This window comes from Haematobia irritans, chromosome 4, assembly GCF_050003625.1.
Source record: "Haematobia irritans isolate KBUSLIRL chromosome 4, ASM5000362v1, whole genome shotgun sequence".
In the NCBI taxonomy this organism is placed as follows: domain Eukaryota; kingdom Metazoa; phylum Arthropoda; class Insecta; order Diptera; family Muscidae; genus Haematobia; species Haematobia irritans.
The window spans coordinates 128,195,399-128,217,500 of record NC_134400.1 but is presented as its reverse complement, the minus strand read 5'-3'; the positions used below and the strand labels follow the sequence as shown (position 1 = coordinate 128,217,500).

Below are 22,102 nucleotides of genomic sequence, written 5' to 3'. Positions count from 1 at the left end.
CCTCGGTCTGACACATAGATGGCGCCGCTAGTATTAAATGCATATTATTTTCATATAGTACCAACCTTTAAATGATTCGTGTCAAAATTTGACGTCTGTAAGTCAATTAGATTGTGAGATAGAGCGTCTTTTGTGAATCAACTTTTGTTATTGTGAAGAAAATGGAAAAAAAGGAATTTCGTGTTTTGATAAAATACTGTTTTCTGAAGGGAAAAAATACGGTGGAAGCAAAAACTTGGCTTGATAATGAGTTTCCGGACTCTGTCCAAGGGAAATCAACAATAATTGATTGGTATGCAAAATGCAAGCGTGGTGAAATGAGCACGGAGGACGGTGAACGTAGTGGACGCCCTAAAGTGGTGGTTACCGACGAAAACATCAAAAAACTCCACAAAATGATTTTGAATGACCGTAAAATGAAGTTGATCGAGATAGCAAAGGCCTTAAAGATATCAAAGGAATGTGTTGGTCATATCATTCATCAATATTTGGATATGCAGAAGCTCTGTGCAAAATGGGTGCCGCGCGAGCTCACATTTGACCAAAAACAACAACGTGTTGATGATTTTGAGCGGTGTCTGCAGCTGCTAACTCGTAATACACCCGAGTTTTTCCGTCGATATATGACAATGGATGAAACATGGCTCCATCACTACACTCCTTAGTCCAATCGACAGTCGGCTGAGTGGACAGCGACCGGTGAACCGTCTCCGCTGGCAAAGTAATGGCCTCTGTTTTTTGGGATGCGCATGGAATAATTTTTATCGATTATCTTGAGAAGAGAAAAACCATCAACAGTGACAATTATATGGCGTTACTGAATCGTTTGAAGGTCGAAATCGCGGCAAAACGGCCCCATATGAAGAAGAAAAAAGTGTTGTTCCACCAAGACAACGCACCGTGTCACAAGTCATTGAGAACGATGGCAAACATTCATGAATTGGGCTTCGAATTGCTTCCCCACCCACCACATTCGGCCAAAAACAACAACGTGTTGATGATTCTGAGCGGTGTTTGCAGCTGTTAACTCATAATACATGAAACATGCCTCCATCACTACACTCCTGAGTCCAATCGACAGTCGGCTGAGTGGACAGCGACCGGTGAACCGTCTCCGAAGCGTGGAAAGACTCAAAAGTCCTCTTGCACAGTAATGGCCTCTGTTTTTTGGGATGCGCATGGAATAATTTTTATCGATTATCTTGAGAAGGGAAAAACCATCAACAGTAACTATTATATGGCGTTATTGGAGCGTTTGAAGGTCGAAATCGCGGCAAAACGACCCCATACGAAGAAGAAAAAAAGTGTTGTTCCACCAAGACAACGCACCATGCCACAAGTCATTGAGAACGATGGCAAAAATTCATTAATTGGGCTTCGAATTGCTTCCCCACCCACCGTATTCTCCAGATCTGGCCCCCAGCGACTTTTTCTTGTTCTCAGACCTCAAAAGGATGCTCGCAGGGAAAAAATTTGGCTGCAATGAAGAGGTGATCGCCGAAACTGAGACCTATTTTGAGGCAAAACTGAAGGGGTACTACCAAAATGGTATCAAAAAATTGGAAGGTCGTTATAATCGTTGTATCGCTCTTGAAGGGAACAATGTTGAATAATAAAAACGAATTTTGACAAAAAATGTGTTTTTCTTTGTTAGACCGGGGACTTATCAGCCAAGCTGTTATAGTATACCGATCGGCTTACAATTAAATTTTGAGTCGATTTAGCGATGTTTGTCTGTCTGTATGTATGAGTATATGTAATTTTGTGAGCAAAGTACATCTCGCAATTCAAATCCGATTATCCTCAAATTTGGCATGGGTTCTTTCTTCGGGTCAAAGGCAATAGTTACTAGTTTTGGAAAAAATCGATTCAGATATAGCTCCTATATATATCTTTCGCCCGGTATGCATTAATTTCGCCCCAGAGTCCAGAATTTTATATAGATGTGCTTCAAATTTTGCACAAAGAGTTCAACTGATAGTATCGTCAAGTATGACAAATATGATTGAAATCGGTTCAGATTTAGATATAGCTTCCATATATATCTTTCGCCCGATACGCATTTATATGGCCCCAGAGGCCAGAATTTCACCTTAATTGGCTTAAAAATTTGCACAAGAAATATAACGTATGCTATCGTTAAGTACGTCAGATTTGGTTAAAATCGGTTGAGAGTTAGATATTATTAGTTGGGAAATATGGTAGAATATTTCATATTTTGTACCCATTTTCAACGGAATTTTACTTCAATTGACTTGACATTTTACACAGAGAATAACCATTGCACCACGGTGGCTCCCTCCCTTGATATGGAGTAATTTTTGTGTGATTGGGGATCGATTTATCTGAGGGCTATATATATATATATAACTATAGACCGATATGGACCTAGTTGGGCATGGTTGTTAACGGCCATATACTAGCACAATGTACCAAATTTCAACTGACTCGGATGAAATTTGCTCCTCCAAGAGGCTCCAAAACCAAATCTCGGGATCGGTTTATATGGGGGCTATATATAATTATGGACCAATGTGGACCAATTTTTGCATGGTCATAAGAGACCATATACTAACACCATGTACCAAATTTCAACTGAATCAGATTAATTTTGGTCTTCCAAGAAGGGCTATATATAATTATGGACCGATGTGAACCAATTTTTGCATGGTCACAAGATACCATATACTAACACCACGTACCAAATTTCAGCCGGATCGGATGAAATTTGCTTCTCTTAGAGGCTCCGCAAGCCAAATCGGGGGATCGGTTTATATGGGGGCTATATATAATTATTGACCGATGTGGCTTTTTGCATAGTTGTTAGAGACCATATACTTACACCATGTACCAAATTTCAGCCGGATCGGATGAAATTTGCTTCTCTTAGAGTCCGCGCAAGCCAAATTTGGGGGTCCGTTTATATGGGGGCTATACGTACAAGTGGGCAATACCATCCGACCTACATCAATAACAACTACTTGTGCTAAGTTTCAAGTCGAAAGCTTGTTTCGTTCGGAAGTTAGCGTGATTTCAACTGACGTACGGACGGACGGACATGCTCAGATCGACTCAGAATTTCACCACGACCCAGAATATATATACTTTATGGGGTCTTAGAGCAATATTTCGATGTGTTGCAAACGGAATGACAAAGTTAATATACCCCCATCCTATGGTGGAGGGTATAAAAACAGTCTTTTTCGTCCGTGTTGGGTTTCTAGAAATTTTAGTTTTTATCCGATTTTTCACAAAGGTGCACTTATCGTGAAACTGAATGTAAAATTTCCAGATTTTACTTCTCATAATCATTTAAATAATTGGGGTCAAGATCATATTTAAGATTTCAAGGCGTTAATTCATTATTTTCTTGCACACTTATAAGAGATGTTTATGAATCCTCTAAAACTTAAACAGAAAATGTTTCTTATAAATCGAGAATCTGATCTAGTCTTCATAGGCAAAATCTTTACATTTATCTTCGGGAAGCGTACTGGTTGAACTGATCTGCTTGGTAAAGTGTCTGTCATCAAACCCCCCTGAACTTTTCAAAGTAAACTATCATATTTGATTCATGGTGGTGGGTATTTAAGATTCGGCCCGGCCGAACTTACTGTTTTTATTAACATTGTGTTTCATTACTCGATTTAATTCTTAATTGTGGAGAATTCGTAGAAGTGTACACAAATTTTGTCCAAATCGCTTCAGATGTAATATAAACACTTGTATACTCCAATTTAGAGCTTTATACAGTTCCCAATAAATTTGATTGATTTGAGATGGTACCAGAAATGTTGATCTACATTGTGGTGAAGGGTATCATATAGTCGGTCCCGCCCGACATTAGACTTTACTTACTTGTTCTTAATTGGCAAGATAAGGATTTCCTACCCTCAAAATCATTTAGTACGAAAAGAATTGACAATTGAAACCATTTACATTGCTCTCTATGGCCTACTAGATAACCTTGTCATTCCGTTTGTAACGCATCTTAATATTGGTTTAAGGTCCCATCTATCTACAAGTAAGTATGAAATCCGAACAATGGTTTTTATGGGTTTGTTTAAATGTTTAGTGTTCAGGTATCTTTTCGGAAAGACTATTTGAAAATTGGACGAAACTTTTCCAATTTGTTTCAAAGTTCGTACTAAGGCCCCTTGCATTATTTTTCGATATTTCGTCCCTTTGCTTGTTTCGTCCCTTTGAACAGCTTAAAATTCTTTGGATATTTTTCAGAAGGATCTTTTTATCCTTCGAATTATTCTATGAAGGATACCGATGAAGTTAAAGTCACGCTAACTTCTGCTTCAAACTTGGCACATGTACCTGATATTGATGTAGGTTGGATGTTATCACCAATGGGTCATGTCCCCCGATTTGACTTCTGGAGCCTCCTTGAGGTGCAAATGTAATATCCTATTGAATAAAATTATATAGCGCACATATAAACTGATCCCCTTGATTTGAGATGTGTAGCCTTATGGATTGATTTCATCTTCGTATTTATATACATATTTCATATTTAATATTTTTTGTATTGTATGTACACTATTAAGAATTAATGTTATACGTTTATAAAATATTTAAAATATTTTTTTTTTGCCCTGGCACTTTTGAATCCACTCAACATTGATTTGATCTCCTTGCTGTAAAAATACTCTCGAGTACCATTTCATGATTACATGAAATGCGTGGCCTTGATTTTGATCAGAAGTGCAAGAGGAAGCGTAATGAAATAAGCCCCAGGACTGAAGTGGAAGCATTTTGGTCATTAAGCAGCCTGTTTGGTGTTATTTTTCTTAATGTGAAAATACATTGGATAAATTGCCATTTGTGAGTGAATGGCTACGATGGCAATGATAAGTATGGTCTCGCATGCTATACAACATTTGCTTTCAGGGATATTATTCCAGTTTTTTTTTCGGTTTCATTCTCTCGTATCTGAATAAATATTTATTCATGCAAATTAAATCAACATTATTTCGATATGTGATAATTTGGTAATTTCTACATGAAACGGAAGTTTCTCTTTTATTTTTATCGAAAATGATATGGAAATATGCCAGCAAAGAGGGTCCTTAAAGCATTTGCGTATAATGATAATTGGATATTGATTAGGAACATTTCTTTAGAAATTACATCGGTGGATAACTACCCTTGTGTTTAACTTTATAGTGATGATGATTATGATTTTTGAAAAATATGAAATAAAAGACACTGTCAACATTAAATTTTGATAATTAGATACCAACAAATAATGTTTTTACTTTTACAGGGTAGCTAACACAAAGTATTACCAGAATCATACTGTTACATTTATCCTCAGTCAAAGAAATTTTCAATAGAGATTTAATTTTATCATGAAAATTAGTTGATTTTGGTAAAATTTTGCCAAATGTGAGAAAAGTTTCCTAATTACTTATGGTTTGCTTACTTCAATGACACGAATTAAAAATGCGAAACAACACTCACAAAAAAAAGTTTACTTGGACCCAAAGATTTCGACCTTCCCTTAAAAATGTGCCATATCTAGCCAAAAAACTAGCATCAATAAAATTAAAATTAGGATACAGATCTCATTTGAACAATTGACATTGTCTTCTTGCGACATATTAATAAAGCTATTCCCGTACAAGCAAATGCCAGTTCAAAAATCTTGCTGCTTGCGTTTTTAATGGATGCACATTTACAGACATAAGGTGAATATGGAGGAGTGAAATGGTTTAAAAAATATTTTGTTAATATTCTTAACAATTTAATATTCACGCCAAATTTTAAATACAATGTACTGCGTTACCGTTGAGAGTTTCCAAATTAGTGGTACAATTTTTCATAAAGAAAATTCAACAATCAGTCATTATATTATATAGCGTAGTGGAATAATTTTTTTTTAATTTAGATCTTAAACAAATCTAAGATGAATTTTATTTCTATTTAGTTGAAAATCTTTGAAATTTAATATTCAGAAGATTAATCTACTATAGAAAATTTTGCATACTTTTAGGCATAATATTGGACTCGTAAACTCGATTATTTGTTAAGAATCCAATCATATCTGTAATTATAACGTTATTTGTGATCGAAATATGTAAAATATATTTTAGTTTAAATCAATGTATTTAAAAAGTGGTACAGTATGACATAAAAGTGGCACAAAAAAGCATCACATTTAGTGGAACAACGAAAATGTGGGACAAAAGTATCACCGCCTGAAAGAAAGCGGTGAATTTGCCGCTAATGTGGCACAACGGTAACACTGTGTACACTGTATTAATTTAATTACTTTTTCCCACGATTCCTATAAATTTCAAGTAAATCGGAGAAATTTAGAATTTGCTCTATTCTTTTAAAAGAGGGACTACCCCTTCGCCGATAGGGTAGGTTAGGTTAGGTGGCAGCCCGATGTATCAGGCGCACTTAGACTATTCAGTCCATTGTGATACCACATTGGTGAACTTCTCTCTTATCACTGAGTGCTGCCCGATTCCATGTTAAGCTCAATGACAAGGGACCTCCTTTTTATAGCCGAGTCCTAACGGCGTTCCACATTGCAGTGAAACCACTTAGAGAAGCTTTGAAACCCTCAGAAATGTCACCAGCATTACTGAAGTGGGATAATCCACCGCTGAAAAACTTTTTGGTGTTCGGTGGAAGCAGGAATCGAACCCACGACCCTGTATATGCAAGGCGGGCATGTTAACCTTTGCACCACGGTGGCTCCTACCCCTTCGCCGATGAAATATCAAATAATAAAGTAGGCAATTTTTGTCGAGAGATCACCGTCCCGGAAAGTAAAAAAAATCGGGTAACTTTCCTCCAAGTTTCAAAATATCGGCCAAGGGGCCCCTCCCATACAAAATCGCACTGAAAAAAAAAACAAGTATATACGGCCGTAAGTTCGGCCAGACCGAATCTTATATACCCTCCACCATGGATTGCGTAGAAACTTCTACGAAAGACTGTCATCCACAATCGAATTACTTGGGTTGTGGTATCTTAAAACTTCTTAACATCGTTTTCTAAATTGTGAGTTAGTCCATACGTGGTATATATTAGACAAAAAAGTTATGTATAGGTAAGTCTACAAATAATTACGAATCGATATGGACTTTTGCACGGTACGTAGAGAGCCAGAATTGAAATATGGGGGCTATATATAATTATGAACTTGATATGGACCAATTTTTGTGTGATTGGGTATCGATTTCTCTGAGGGCTACATATAACTATAGACCGATATGGACCTCGTTAGGCATGGTTGTTAACGGCCATATAAAGGGTGATTTGTTAAGAGCTTGATAACTTTTTTTTTAAAAAAACGCATAAAATTTGCAAAATCTCATCGGTTCTTTATTTGAAACGTTAGATTGGTCCATGACATTTACTTTTTGAAGATAATTTCATTTAAATGTTGACCGCGGCTGCGTCTTAGGTGGTCCATTCGGAAAGTCCAATTTTGGGCAACTTTTTCGAGCATTTCGTCTATTCATGATGAAATGTCAAAGCATACTGAGCATCTTTCTCTTTGACACCATGTCTGAAATCCCACGTGATCTGTCAAATACTAATGCATGAAAATCCTAACCTCAAAAGAATCACCCTTTACTAGCACAATGTACCAAATTTCAACTGACTCGGATGAAATTTGCTCTTCCAAGAGGCTCCAGAACCAAATCTCGGGATCAGTTTATATGGGGGCTATATAATATTATGAACTGATATGGACCACTTTTGGCATGGTTTTTAAATATCATAAACTACCACCACGCTCCAAATTTCAACCAGATCGGATGAATTTTGCTTCTCCAAAAGGTACCAGAGGTTAAATCTGGGGATCGGTTTATATGGGGGCTATATATAATTATGGACTTAAAAGAACCAATTCCTGCATGGTTGTTGTATACCATACACTAACATCACGTACCAAATTTCAACCGAATTGGATGAATTTTGCTCTTCCAAGGGGCTCCGGAGGTCAAATCTGGGGATCGGTTTATGAGGGGCCTATATATAATTATGGACCGATGTGGACCAATTTTTGTATGTTTATTAGAGACCATGTACCAAATTTCAGCCGGATCGGATGAAATTTGCTTCTCTTAGAGCAATCGCAAGCCAAATTTTTGTGTCCGTTTATATGGGGGCTATGTATAATTATGGACCGATATGGACCAATTTTTGCATGGTTGTTATAGACTATATACTAACACCATGTACCAAATTTCAGCCGGATCGGATGAAATTTGCTTCTCTTAGAGGATTCGCAAGCCAAATTTGGGGATCCGTTTATATGGGGGCTATACGTAAAAGTGGACCGATATGGCCCATTTGCAATACCGTCTGACCTACATCAATAACAACTACTTCTGCCAAGTTTGAAGTCGATAGCTTGTTTCGTTCGGAAGTTAGCGTGATTTCAACAGACGGACGGACGGACGGACATGCTCAGATCGACTCAGAATTTCACTACGACCCAGAATATATACTTTAGGAATGACAAAGTTAATATACCCCCATCCTATGGTGGAGGGTATACAAATCAGCGAACTTTTATTCAAGTTTCAAAATATCCCGAAAGGGAGAGGTCCCCTCCCCACCAAATATCAAAAATAAAGTAACCTATATTAAACAAGTCGGGCAAAGTGTTGGTCGCCCTCTTAGACCAAATATCAAAATATAACATAATGAACCGGATCTTTGTGTAGACAGGTACCGCATATTAATTCCATAACCTCCCGCCATGTTCTCTGTAAATTTCAAGTAACTCGGAGAAGTTTTTTTTTTAATATACTTTAAAAAAAGCGGGCCCCTTTCCCGACCAAAAATCTCTCAACCCCATGCTTATTTCAGAACTTCCCCCCATGTCCTCTATAAATTTCAACTAAATCGGGGAAGTTTACTCTGTTCATTGTACAAAAAAAAGTCGGGCAGAGGCCGATCAAATATCGAAAAATAAAGTAGCGAATCTTTGTCAACATACCACCTCCAACCTTCCCTCAAGTAAATCGGAAAAGTGTGACCCAATTACCACATGATCACCCTCTACGTTCTCTGAAAATTTCAAGTAAATCGTTTCAGCAGTTTCCCAGCTTATCCGGAACATACAAACAAACATATTTTGGACAATGCCACACATACATACGATAAGTATTGGCACAGCTCTTCATTATACCATAAAACACATTGTCTCTGCAAAAAATAAGCCTACCAGAAATATTGATTATAGGTCCCATAAAATATATACTGATCTATTCAGAACCAACTCCTAAGTTGGTTTAGACCTTGGTGTCCATCCATCTGTCCATGTATTTGTTGTTCGCAGTATTCCGGCCACAATTATTTATGAACCGATTTAGATGAAATTTGGTACAATGTTGATGAAAGAATGCATGAATATATAAAATTATGAACCGATGTGGACCATTTTTTTTGTGATTGGGGATCGGTTTATCTGAGGGCTATATATAATTATAGACCGATATTGACCAAGTTTGGCTGGGTTGTTAGCGGCGTATCAAATTTTAACCGGATCGGATGAATTTTGCTCCTCCAAGAGGCTCAGCAAGCCATATCTGGGGGTCGGTTTATACACCCTCACAAAAAATCGCTTCTGTAACATATACTCCCAAACATATTTTGCTTCAAGCATATACATTTTTGGGTATTGCCCAAACATTTATGTTTGATCTCTTCCAATATATAATATGTTTGAAAGCATATTGGTTTAAACAATATATGTTTGGGTAGTCTAAGTTCCAAACATTTTGTATTTTTGCATCCAAATTCAATAATGTTGTCTTCTAAAAAACAATATGTTATTATGTGAACATATAATATGTTTGGAAGCATTTTGCACCCAAAAATATTATATGCTTAAAAAAAATTCTCCCAAACAATATTGTGCTCAAAATTTTATTTATATATTTACAATCATAATGAATTATGAAAATAAACAGGTAATATAGGTGCTAACAACATTGGTTTTCGACCTGAATGATCAAAATTTTGTTTCTGCCTAATTGTATATTTCCCCACATCTTTCTCACTTCCACGAGATTTTTTAGTTCTTAGTACCTTTTTCTGTAATACAAACATTGTATAAGAAATTATTCAATTTTATGATTTTTATTTTATTTTAATTTTACCTTTTGCCGGACGGGGATTCGAACAGCGGACCACACAGTTTGTAAGGATCAAAGAAGTAGCTGATCAATTGCCCAAGGAAAAATAAAATGTTAATTTTGTAATAACAAGCAACAACCACCAACTTAATTCAATATCACTCCCTGTTAAATAGCGCTCCAAGCTACTAAACACATATATGTTTATAGGCTATTTCTAAATTAATATAGGTTTGCATCCAAGCATATTATATTTACAAACATTTTATGTCCCAAACATAATATGTTCTAACATATTAACATATATGTCCCAAACATGTTATGCTAGTTTATGAACATTATATGCTTGCACTCAAAAATATTGTGTTTAAAAATGTGTGTTCCAAACATATAATGTTTATAGCCAAACATATGAAAAACAGTCTTTTTCATCCGTGTACGGGGGCTATACGTATACGTGTTTACCTCTTTCTTCTCAATATTGTTTCTAAAAAATGTTTGCTTTTCTTGAACTAACACTACCATTGTTTGGAGAATACTCCCATTTTTCCACCAGCAGCCAAGCTTCTTGTAATTTATTGTGCTTGCAACCCCAAAACCCCCTTTACATAGGAATTTCCCTTTTTTTATTAAATGTTCTGTCTCTTTGTTGAAGAATTCCCAAGTCGTTCTTAAATATATATCTCCTTCGTTTGTTCTTCATTAAATCATTAAGCTTTTCCTCCAGTTATAGAAGAGAAGGTAGGGCGAGGGGTGGTTAGGAATAATAATTTTACATTAATATACTTTACCAAGTTGGCCTATTTAGTTCAGACCACTTTAGGTGCTGTTGCTCATTAACATCTAATCTTCTTTTAATTTCTCTAATTTGTATCTTTGGTTTGAAACATTACCAAGTTTATGCTTGATAGTACTTTGGTATGGGACTACAAAGGGAAAATCTGCTGCTGTTGCTTTTGAATGGATACTTAGTGTGACCACAAGTATTACTCTACGAATGGAAATGACTGTTACTTGTGGTATCTAACAATTGTGGGATTTATTTTCATTTGCAAAACTTAAATTTCAAGAATTTTTGTTGTGGTGGTTTTGCATACCACCTATAAATCGGGATTAAGTAGAACAATTAAATCGGGAAATAGCCTAGGAAGGTTTTTGCGGCAAAAATGTTCCATGTTCCCGATTAAAAAATAAAAGTTTGCTCTTGAAACATATTTGAAGGGATTATATTTCTATTCTGTGTGTATTTATATCTAAACTACCTCTAGATTTCGATTTTCCAATTTCTCGAGCATTTAGAAATCAAGTAAAGGGTGATTCTTTTGAGGTTAGGATTTTCATGCATTAGTATTTGACAGATCACGTGGGATTTCAGACATGGTGTCAAAGAGAAAGATGCTCAGTATGCTTTGACATTTCATCATGAATAGACTTACTAACGAGCCACAACGTCGAATTTTCAGTGAATGGGCCCTAGAAAAGTTGGCAGAAAATCCGCTTTTTTATCGACAAATTTTGTTCAGCGATGAGGCTCATTTCTGGTTGAATGGCTACGTAAATAAGCAAAATTGCCGCATTTGGAGTGAAGAGCAACCAGAAGCCGTTCAAGAACTGCCCATGCATCCCGAAAAATGCACTGTTTGGTGTGGTTTGTACGCTGGTGGAATCATTGGACCGTATTTTTTCAAAGATGCTGTTGGACGCAACGTTACGGTGAATGGCGATCGCTATCGTTCGATGCTAACAAACTTTTTGTTGCCAAAAATGGAAGAACTGAACTTGGTTGACATGTGGTTTCAACAAGATGGCGCTACATGCCACACAGCTCGCGATTCTATGGCCATTTTGAGGGAAAACTTCGGAGAACAATTCATCTCAAGAAATGGACCGGTAAGTTGGCCACCAAGATCATGCGATTTGACGCCTTTAGACTATTTTTTGTGGGGCTACGTCAAGTCTAAAGTCTACAGAAATAAGCCAGCAACTATTCCAGCTTTGGAAGACAACATTTCCGAAGAAATTCGGGCTATTCCGGCCGAAATGCTCGAAAAAGTTGCCCAAAATTGGACTTTCCGAATGGACCACCTAAGACGCAGCCGCGGTCAACATTTAAATGAAATTATCTTCAAAAAGTAAATGTCATGGACCAATCTAACGTTTCAAATAAAGAACCGATGAGATTTTGCAAATTTTATGCGTTTTTTTTTAAAAAAAAAGTTATCAAGCTCTTAACAAATCACCCTTTAAAATTGCGATGTCTAGATGCTCAAGAAATCAAATCGAAGAGTAGATGTAGATGTCCAATTTCAGGCAAATCGAGTAAACATTGCGATATCTAGATTAGAGGTGTGCACGTGACACGAAATTGTCGTGACTCACGAACATTTTCGGGACTCACGGGTGAGTCGTGACTCACGCGTGAGTCACGCTGATGGCAACGACGTGAATGTGCGTGATTAACAAACCAAATGTCGTGTGTGAGAGTGAGTCACGAAGATAATTTCTTCGTGAGTGTGCGTGAGTAACGAATTTCGCAAAAATACGCTTACGAAAAAATTCCCGCCTACGGATATAAAACGATTACGATTTGAGTTCATTTACAATTTTAGTGACACCTGGGATGTTAAGAGTAAAACAAGTATATACGGCCGGAAGTTCGGCCAGGCCGAATCTTATGTACCATCCACCATGGATTGCGTAGAAACTTCTACGAAAGACTGTCATCCACAAATTTTAACTCACATGGTTGTTAAATATCATATACTACCACCACGTACCAAATTTCAACCAGATCGGATGAATTTTGCTTCTCAAAAAGGCACCGGAGGTCAAATCTGGGGATCGGCTTATATCGGAGCTATATATTATTATGGACTGATAGGAACCAATTCCTGCATGGTTGTTGGATACCCTATACTAACATCACGTACCAAAATTCAACCGAATGGGAAGAATTTTGCTCTTCCAAGGGGCTCCGGAGGTCAAATCTGGGGATCGGTTTATATGGGGGCTATATATAATTATGGACCGATATGGACCAATTTTTGCATGGTTGTTAGAGACCATATACTAACACCATGTACCAAGTTTCAGCCGGATCAGATGAAATTTCCTTCTTTTAGAGGCTCCGCAAGCCAAATCGGGGGATCGGTTTATATGGGGGCTATATATAATTATGGACCGATGTGAACCAATTTTTGAATGGTTGTTAGAGACCATATACTAACACCATGTACCAAATTTCAGCCGGATCGGATAAAATTTGCTTCTCTTAGAGGCCTCGCAAGCCAAATTTGGGGGTCTGTTTATATGGGGGCTATACGTAAAAGTGGACCGATATGGCCCATTTGCAATACCATCCGACCTACATCGATAACAACTACTTGTGTCAAGTTTCAAGTCGATAGCTTGTTTCGTTCGGAAGTTAGCGTGATTTCAACAGACGGACGGACAGACATGCTCAGATCGACTCAGAATTTCACCACGACCCAAAATATATATACTTTAGGGGGTCTTAGAGCAATATTTCGATGTGTTACAAACGGGTATAATAACGCTCTGGATTTTAATTATGTTCATATTTCCAGACACGTCCCCAAGGTAAATTACTCATAAAATTATTCGTGTCACGACATTTTCGGGCTTGAGTACAAATTTTCTTTGTGTGCGTGAGTCCTACCAAACAATATCGTGCGTGAGTAAGACTTTTCCGTCGTGAGTGTGCGTGAGCATATACTGCGTGACCATATACTAACACCATGTACCAAATTTCAGCCGGATCGGATGAAATTTCCTTCTTTTAGAGGCTCCGCAAGCCAAATCGGGGGATCGGTTTATATGGGGGCTATATATAATTATTGACCGATGTGAACCAATTTTTGCATGGTTGTTAGAGACCATATACTAACACCATGTACCAAATTTCAGCCGGATCGGATGAAATTTGCTTCTCTTTGAGGCCTCGCAAGCCAAATTTGGGGGTCCGTTTATATGGGGTCTTTACGTAAAAGTGGACCGATATGGCCCATTTGCAATACCATGGGACATACATCGATAACAACTACTTGTGCCAAGATTCAAGTAGATAGCTTGTTTCGTTCGGAAGTTAGCGTAATTTCAACAGACGGACGGACATGCTCAGATCGACTCAGAATTTCACCACGACGCAGAATATAAATACTTTATGGTGTCTTAGAGCAATATTTCGATGTGGTACAAACGGAATGACAAAGTTAATATACCCCCCATCCTATGGTGGAGGGTATAATAACGCTCTGGATTTTAATCATGTTCATATTTCCAGACACGTCCCCAAGGTAAATTACTCATAAAATTATTCGTGAGTCACGACATTCTCGGGCTTGAGTACAAATTTTCTTTGTGTGCGCGAGCGTGAGTCCTACCAAACAATATCGTGCATGAGTAAGATTTTTCCGTCGTGAGTGTGCGTGAGCGCGAGAAAAATATTGCTCATGTGCACACCTCTAATGTAGATGCTCAAGAAACCAAATCGGAGGTTGGTGTATATGCGTGTTTCCAATTTAACCTGCTTGCAAATAAAACACGAATCTGAGCTACATTTCAGAACTATAGCTCCATTATTGATGGCTGTAGAAGACAAACAAATATCATCAGATCGTCTTAAAATTTCACCCTTTATATACTCGCCTTTATACTTCGATATTGCAGATACGATCCATAATACATTGACATTTTTTCAAATTCACTAAAAAATCATGGGTGCTATGCAAAAAACATGCACCGGTACACACCAAATTCAGCACCCCTAATTGTGGTTCTGAAAAACCTGCAGAATCTAGACCACAAATCTGAGGGCGGGTTTACAAAGGGGGCATATCAAAATCTGTACCGATATACATATTCGGAGCACCTATTTATGGTCCTAAAAAACATCTATATTTCAAATTTCAGGCAAATTGGATAAAAACTACGGTTTCTAGAAGCCCAAGAAGTAAACTCAGGAGATCGGTCTATATGGAGGCTATACCAAAACATGGACCGATGCAAACCATTTTCTGAAAACCTATTTATGGTCCTAAAATACCTCTAGATTCCCAATTTCAGGGAAAGCAGATAGAAACTATGGCTTCTAGAAGCCCAAGAAGTAAAATAGGGAGATCGGTCTATATTGGGACTATACCAAAACATGGACCGATGTACCCCATTTTAGGCGCTCTTATTTGTGGTCCCAAAATACCTCTAGTTTTCTAATTTCAGGCAAATCTGATAGAAAATACGGTATCTAGAAGACCAAGACCCCAAATCAGGTGTTCGGTTTATATGGGGGCTATATAAAAACTTGGACCGATATAGCCCATTGTCGAACTTGATCTGCCTGTAAACAAAAAACGAATCTGACGTTAGCGCCATTATTGACAACTGTAGCTCGAGTACAACACACAGACAGACGGACATGGTTATATTTATACCCTGCGCCACACTGTGGAACATGGTATTATAAGTTAGTGCATATGTTTGCAACACCCAGAAGGGAACGAGATAGACATATGGTTTCTTTGGCAATATTGCTCAGGGCCGCACCCTGAGTCGATCTAGCCATGTCCGCCTGTCTGTGAACACATTTTTGTGATCAAAGTCTAGGTCCCAATTTAAGTCGAATCGACTTCAAATTTAGCACAAGTATGTGTTTTTTTGGGTCAGAATAGAACCCAATTGATTTTGGAAGAAATCGGTTCAGGTTTAGATATAGCTCCCATATATATCTTTCTGCCGATATGAACTTACATATATGGCCCCATGGTTGAAATCGGTTCTTATTTAGATATAGTTCCCATATATATCTATCGTCCGATATGCACTCATATGACAACAGAGGTCAAAGTTGTAATCCGATTTACGTGAAATTTTGCACAGGGAGTACAAATAACATTGTAACTACGCATACCACATTTGGTTGAAATCGGTTCAGATTTAGATATAGCTCCCATATATATGTTTTTCTGATTTGGACAAAAATGGTAAAAATACCAAAATTTTCCTTGTAAAATCGCCACTGCTTAGTCGAAATGTTGTAAAAATGACTCTAATTTTCCTAAACTTCTAATATATGTATATCGAGCAATAAATCATAAATAAACTTTTGCGAAGGTTCCTTAAAATTGCTTCAGATTTAAATGTTTCCCATATTTATACCCTTCACCACTACTGTGGTACAGGGTATAATAAGTTTGTGCATTTGTATGTAACGCCAAGAAATAGTGGTCATAGACCCATCTTTTAGTATACCGAGCGGCTTAGAATTAAATTCTGAGTCAATTTAGCGATGTCTGTCTGTCTGTCTGTCCGTCCGTCTGTCTGTATATGTAATTTTGTGCACAAAGTACAGCTCGCAATTTAAGTCCGATCGTCCTCAAATTTGGCATAGGGCCGTTTCTTGGGACAGAGACAATAGCTATTGGTTTTGGAAAAAATCGGTTCAGATTTAGATATAGCTGCCATATATATTTATCCCCGATGTGGTCATAGTTAGAGTACATCCAAATATTTGATAAATCTCGAAAATCTTGCAAAATATCAGCCAAACAGATTCAGATTTAGATATAGCTCCCATATATATCTTTCGTCCGATTTAGACTCATATGACCACAGAGGCCAAAGTTTACTACCGATCTTCGTGAAATTTTGCACAGAGGGTAGAATTGACATTCTACCAATGCTTGGTAAATTTGATTGAAATCGGTTCAAATTTAGATATAGCTCCCATATATATCTTTCGTCCGATTTGAACTTATATGGCCACAAAAGCCAGAGTTTTGTCGTGATTTGCTTCAAATTGTGCACAAGGGGTACGTTTAATAGTATCGTTAAGTGTGTCAAATTTTGTTAAAATCGGTTCAGATTTAGATATAGCTTACATATATATCTTTCGCCCGATTTGGACTTATATGGTCTCAAAAGCCAGAGTTTTGCCCTGACTTACTTCAAATTTTGCACAAGCGGTACTTTTAACGATACTATTGTATGTGCCAAATATGGTCAAAATCGATTCAGATTTAGATATAGCTCCTATATATATTTCGTCCGATTTGAACTTATATGGCCTCAAAATCCAGGGTTTTGCCGTGATTTGCTTCAAATTTCGCACAAAGAGTATGTTTAGTAGTATAAGTAATTGTGGCAAATTTGGTTGAAATCGGTTCAGATTTAGATATGGCTCCCATATATATCTCCCGTCCGGTTTGCACTCATATGACCTGGGGGGCCAAAGTTAAACTCCCGTTTACGTGAAATTTCGCATAGATAGCAGAATTATTATTCTAACTATGCATGTCAAATTTAGTCAAAATTGGTTCAGATTGTATATAGCTCCCATATATATGAACACCAGAGTTGGGGAAATATGTTTCATATTTTAGACCCATTTTCAATGGGATTTTCCTCCATTTTTCCTCCTCAGAGAATACAAATATGGGCAAAATTCTCACACTTTACACAAAATTCTGTGATGATTTCCCCATATCTTAGCCATATCCTACAAACTGCAATGCCAAAATTTCCACAGAATGGATGAGTTTTAAATAAGGCTCCCGACTAGACCAAATAATATATCACAACCCACACTTGATCACATATCCTTGTAAAATCGCCACTGCTGAGTAGCAAAAATTGTAAATATTACTCTAATTGTCCTATATCTCGAATACATATGTATCGCCTGAAAACTCCTAAATGCTCTTTTGTACAATTGCATTAAAATTTCTCTCGCTTCATATTTCCCATATTTTTTACTAACATTGTGTTTCATCCCAGGGCGTTAGGCGATTTAAATTTTAATTCTAGAGCTTTTGTAGAAGTACAAAAATTGTTTCCATTAAAAGTATTTGTATCTGGAAATGCAAACCTTTATATAGGTCCCAGCAAATTTTAAGTAGTTGAGATAGTAAAACAAATGTTTGTCTACATAGTGGTGAAGGGTATAATATAGTCGGCTCCGCCCGACTTTAGACTTTACTTACTTGTTTTTTATTTTAATTGGAAAAATATAAAACATATTTTGTGTGATATTTTTTCTGTTAGGTGGAGGTCATGAAACATTTATCTCACCAAATAAAGACATGCTTGCCGCTATAATATCCATAATTTCCGAGAAAATAACATGATTGCTACAAACATGTTACATTTTCCACATCAAAACATAACATTTAGCTCTTGAAACGTATTTGATCATATTCCTTCTCTGGGTGTATTTCGCAATATATTAATCAGCTCGAATTTTTTTTATTTTAGTCCATACCACTGTGCGACAATCGACTTGACTAACTTTCTCAACAATATCCATACTGATAAAGACCAGTATCTATTATTTATGATATCAAAGAGTTTCTTTCGAATCTATCATCATGAATCCATTCGTGAGTCTTATCTATGTTCAAGGTGGTAAATGTAAATGGACAATCACCATTTGATTTCATGTGCGGGAGACCTATGGGGTTCAATGTCGTCAAGTCAATGGCAGTGATTTGGTAACCATGAGGGAGTGTATTATTCTATTGCTACTGTTTGTTGGCAATTTAATTGTGAGTTTTTATTTTCTTATAACACTAAAAATGTTCACTAAAATAAAAATTTGGTTTATACTAGGCCAACGGATTTATTATTCCGGAAAATCACTCTGAACTTCGAGGTATAATCCCCAACGCAAATGATATTCGAAATTCTTCAGAATGGCAAAAAGGACATTCCGTAGAAAACTTAACATTCCGTGGAAAACTTAACATTAATATGACATGGCAACCATGGGAGAACTTAACAACAGCCTCGCCACCTATTACAAGAATGCCATGGTTAAATATGACAATGATGCCAAATTATACGTGGACATGGGAACCATGGTATAATTTCACTTGGAATCCTTGGGCAAACATGACATGGCAACCATGGGAGAATTTCACAACTGAATTGCCTCCTCCAACTAAAATATCCTGGACCAATACAACGGCAATGCCATGGCAAAATTATACCTGGAATCCTTTGACATGGCAACCATTGTATAATTTCACTTGGAATCCTTGGCCAAATATGACGTGGCAACCATGGGAGAATTTTACAACAGAATTGCCTCCTCCAACTAAAATGCCCTGGAGCAATACAACGGCAATGCCATGGCAAAATTATACCTGGAATCCTTTGACATGGCAACCATGGGATAATTTCACTTGGAATCCTTGGCCAAATATGACGTGGCAACCATGGGAGAATTTTACAACAGAATTGCCACCTCCAACTAAAATGCCCTGGACCAATACAACGGCAATGCCATGGCAAAATTATACCTGGAATCCTTTGACATGGCAACCATGGGAGAATTTCACTTGGAACCCTTGGCCAAATATGACGTGGCAACCATGGGAGAATTTTACAACAGAATTGCCTCCTCCAACTAAAATGCCCTGGACCAATACAACGGCAATGCCATGGCAAATTATACCTGGAATCCTTTGACATGGCAACCATGGGAGAATTTCACTTGGAACCCTTGGCCAAATATGACGTGGCAACCATGGGAGAATTTTACAACAGAATTGCCTCCTCCAACTAAAATGCACTGGAGCAATACAACGGCAATGCCATGGCAAAATTATACCTGGAATCCTTTGACATGGCAACCATGGGATAATTTCACTTGGAATCCTTGGGCAAATATGACATGGCAACCATGGGAGAATTTTACAACAGAATTGCCTCCTTCAACTAACATGCCCTGGACCAACACAACGGAAATGCCATGGCAAAATTATACATGGAATCCTTGGCCATGGCAACCATTGGATAATTTCACTTGGAATCCTTGGGCAAATATGACATGGCAACCATGGGAGAATTTTACAACAGAATTGCCTCCTTCAACTAACATGCCGTGGACAAAAACAACTACACTGCCTTGGCAAAATTATACCTGGACATGGCAACCATGGGAGAATTTCACTTGGAATCCTTGGGTAAACATGACATGGCAACCATTGAAGAATTTCACCACCGACAACTAACATGCCGTGGACAAATACAACGGCAATGTCATGGCAAAATTATACTTGGAATTCTTGGACATGGCAACCATAGAAGAATTTCACATGGAATCCATGGCAAGTGTGAGAAAATATCATTAACGCTCCACTACTATACTTACCATCATAGTTCACCAAAGTTGGCAATTATGGCAATATTATAATAATGGTAAATTTTCTTCACAGTTAGTTATCCACCTGAATATTCTTCGCTAAATAAACTTGTGTGTCATAATGATTAAAAAGTACACTTTTAAATCGCGTGTAAAATTTCATTTCATTTCAGTTTTGACTTATCGTGGATATTTTTGTTTTTGGATAAAGGATGGTTAGTATCGGGGTAACATCCCAATTATCTACTTTAGAGACCATATTCGTTTACTCAAACCGGTTCTTGGAGATTGGAGATTGGAGATGTTCACAAGTTGGGGATCCAAATTTAGTTTTTATACCCATCACCATAGGGTGGTGGACCCTTTGTAACATATCGAAATATCGATTTGAGATATAAAGTAAATATATTCTTGACGATATTCGTCTGCATGTTGTAATCATGCTACTATAATGGAGTTATTATTCTGAAAATAAAGCACACACTAAAAAAACAGTGAACCCACCAGGAAGAAAACTTTCGCTTTATTGTAGAAAATTTTGAACATTTTTAGTAGAAATTTTGAACTTTTGCGTATGTCTTACCATAGAGCCAATTATGCTAATAATGATCCCTTTCGTCGTCCCTTTCATTACAATTTAATCAACTTTATGGTATTATAAACATGTCTGAGAATCGAGAATCGTTAAGAAGAAATGTTATTTTACATCTATATAGATAAGTAATAATGTACATATTAGTCTGTAAGGATGTATATATCAATAGACTTAACAAGTATAAACGGCCGTAAGTTCGGCCAGGCCGAATCTTATGTACCCTCCACCATGGATTGCGTAGAAACTTCTACGAAAGACTGTCATCCACAATCGAATTACTTGGGCTGTGGTATCTTAAATCGTTTTCTAAATTGTGAGTTAGTCCATACGTGGTATATATTAGAAAAAAAAGGTATGTTAGGTAAGTCTACAAATAATTACGTATCGATATGGACTTTTGCACGGTACGTAGGGAGCCAGAATTGAAATATGGGGGTCGCTTATATGGGGGACTATATACAATTATTGATATGGACTAGGTTAGGTTAGGTTAGGTGGCAGCCCGATGTATCAGGCTCACTTAGACTATTCAGTCCATTGTGATACCACATTGGTGAACTTCTCTCTTATCACTGAGTGCTGCCCGATTCCATGTTAAGCTCAATGACAAGGGACCTCATTTTTAGATCCGAGTCCGAACGGCGTTCCACATTGCAGTGAAACGACTTAGAGAAGCTTTGAAACCCTCAGAAATGTCACCAGCATTACTGAGGTGGGATAATCCACCGCTGAAAAACTTGTTGGTGTTCGGTCGAAGCAGGAATCGAACCCACGACCTTGTGTATGCAAGGCGGGCATGCTAACCATTGCACCACGGTGGCTCCCTCCCTTGATATGGACTAATTTTTGTGTGATTGGGGATCGATTTATCTGAGGGCTATATATAACTATAGACCGATATGGACCTAGTTACGCATGGTTGTTAACGGCCATTTACTAGCACAATGTACCAAATTTCAAGTGGCTCCAAAACCAAATCTCGGGATCGGTTTATGTGGGGGATATATATGATTATGGACTGATATGACATACTTTTGGCATGGTTGTTAAATATCATATACTACCACCACGTACAGAATTTCAACCAGATCGGATGAATTTTGCTTCTCCAAAAGGCACCGGAGGTCAAATCTGGGGATCGGTTTATATATGTGCTATATATAATTATGGGCTGATATGAACCAATTCCTGCATGGTTGTTGGATACCATATACTAACATCACGTAC

General features: G+C 37.4%; 1 protein-coding gene across 1 annotated transcript; it reads left to right on the top strand.

Annotated features, from left to right (window-relative positions):
* Nucleotides 1–18,414: 18,414 nt before the first annotated feature.
* LOC142235764 (uncharacterized) lies at nt 18,415–19,604 on the top strand. Its single transcript, XM_075307021.1, has 2 exons — nt 18,415–18,679; nt 18,744–19,604. Exons 1-2 carry the CDS (start codon nt 18,632–18,634, stop codon nt 19,602–19,604), a joined length of 909 nt encoding a protein of 302 aa, XP_075163136.1. The 5' UTR covers nt 18,415–18,631.
* Nucleotides 19,605–22,102: the final 2,498 nt, after the last annotated feature.

What these genes read in the sequence shown, in the direction of transcription:
- LOC142235764 (XM_075307021.1), top strand. Translation starts at nt 18,632, where the DNA reads ATGAGGGAGTGTATTATTCTATTGCTACTGTTTGTTGGCAATTTAATT. An exon ending in TGTTTGTTGGCAATTTAATT is followed by an intron (nt 18,680 to 18,743) that starts GTGAGTTTTTAT and finishes GGTTTATACTAG; the next exon opens with GCCAACGGATTTATTATTCC.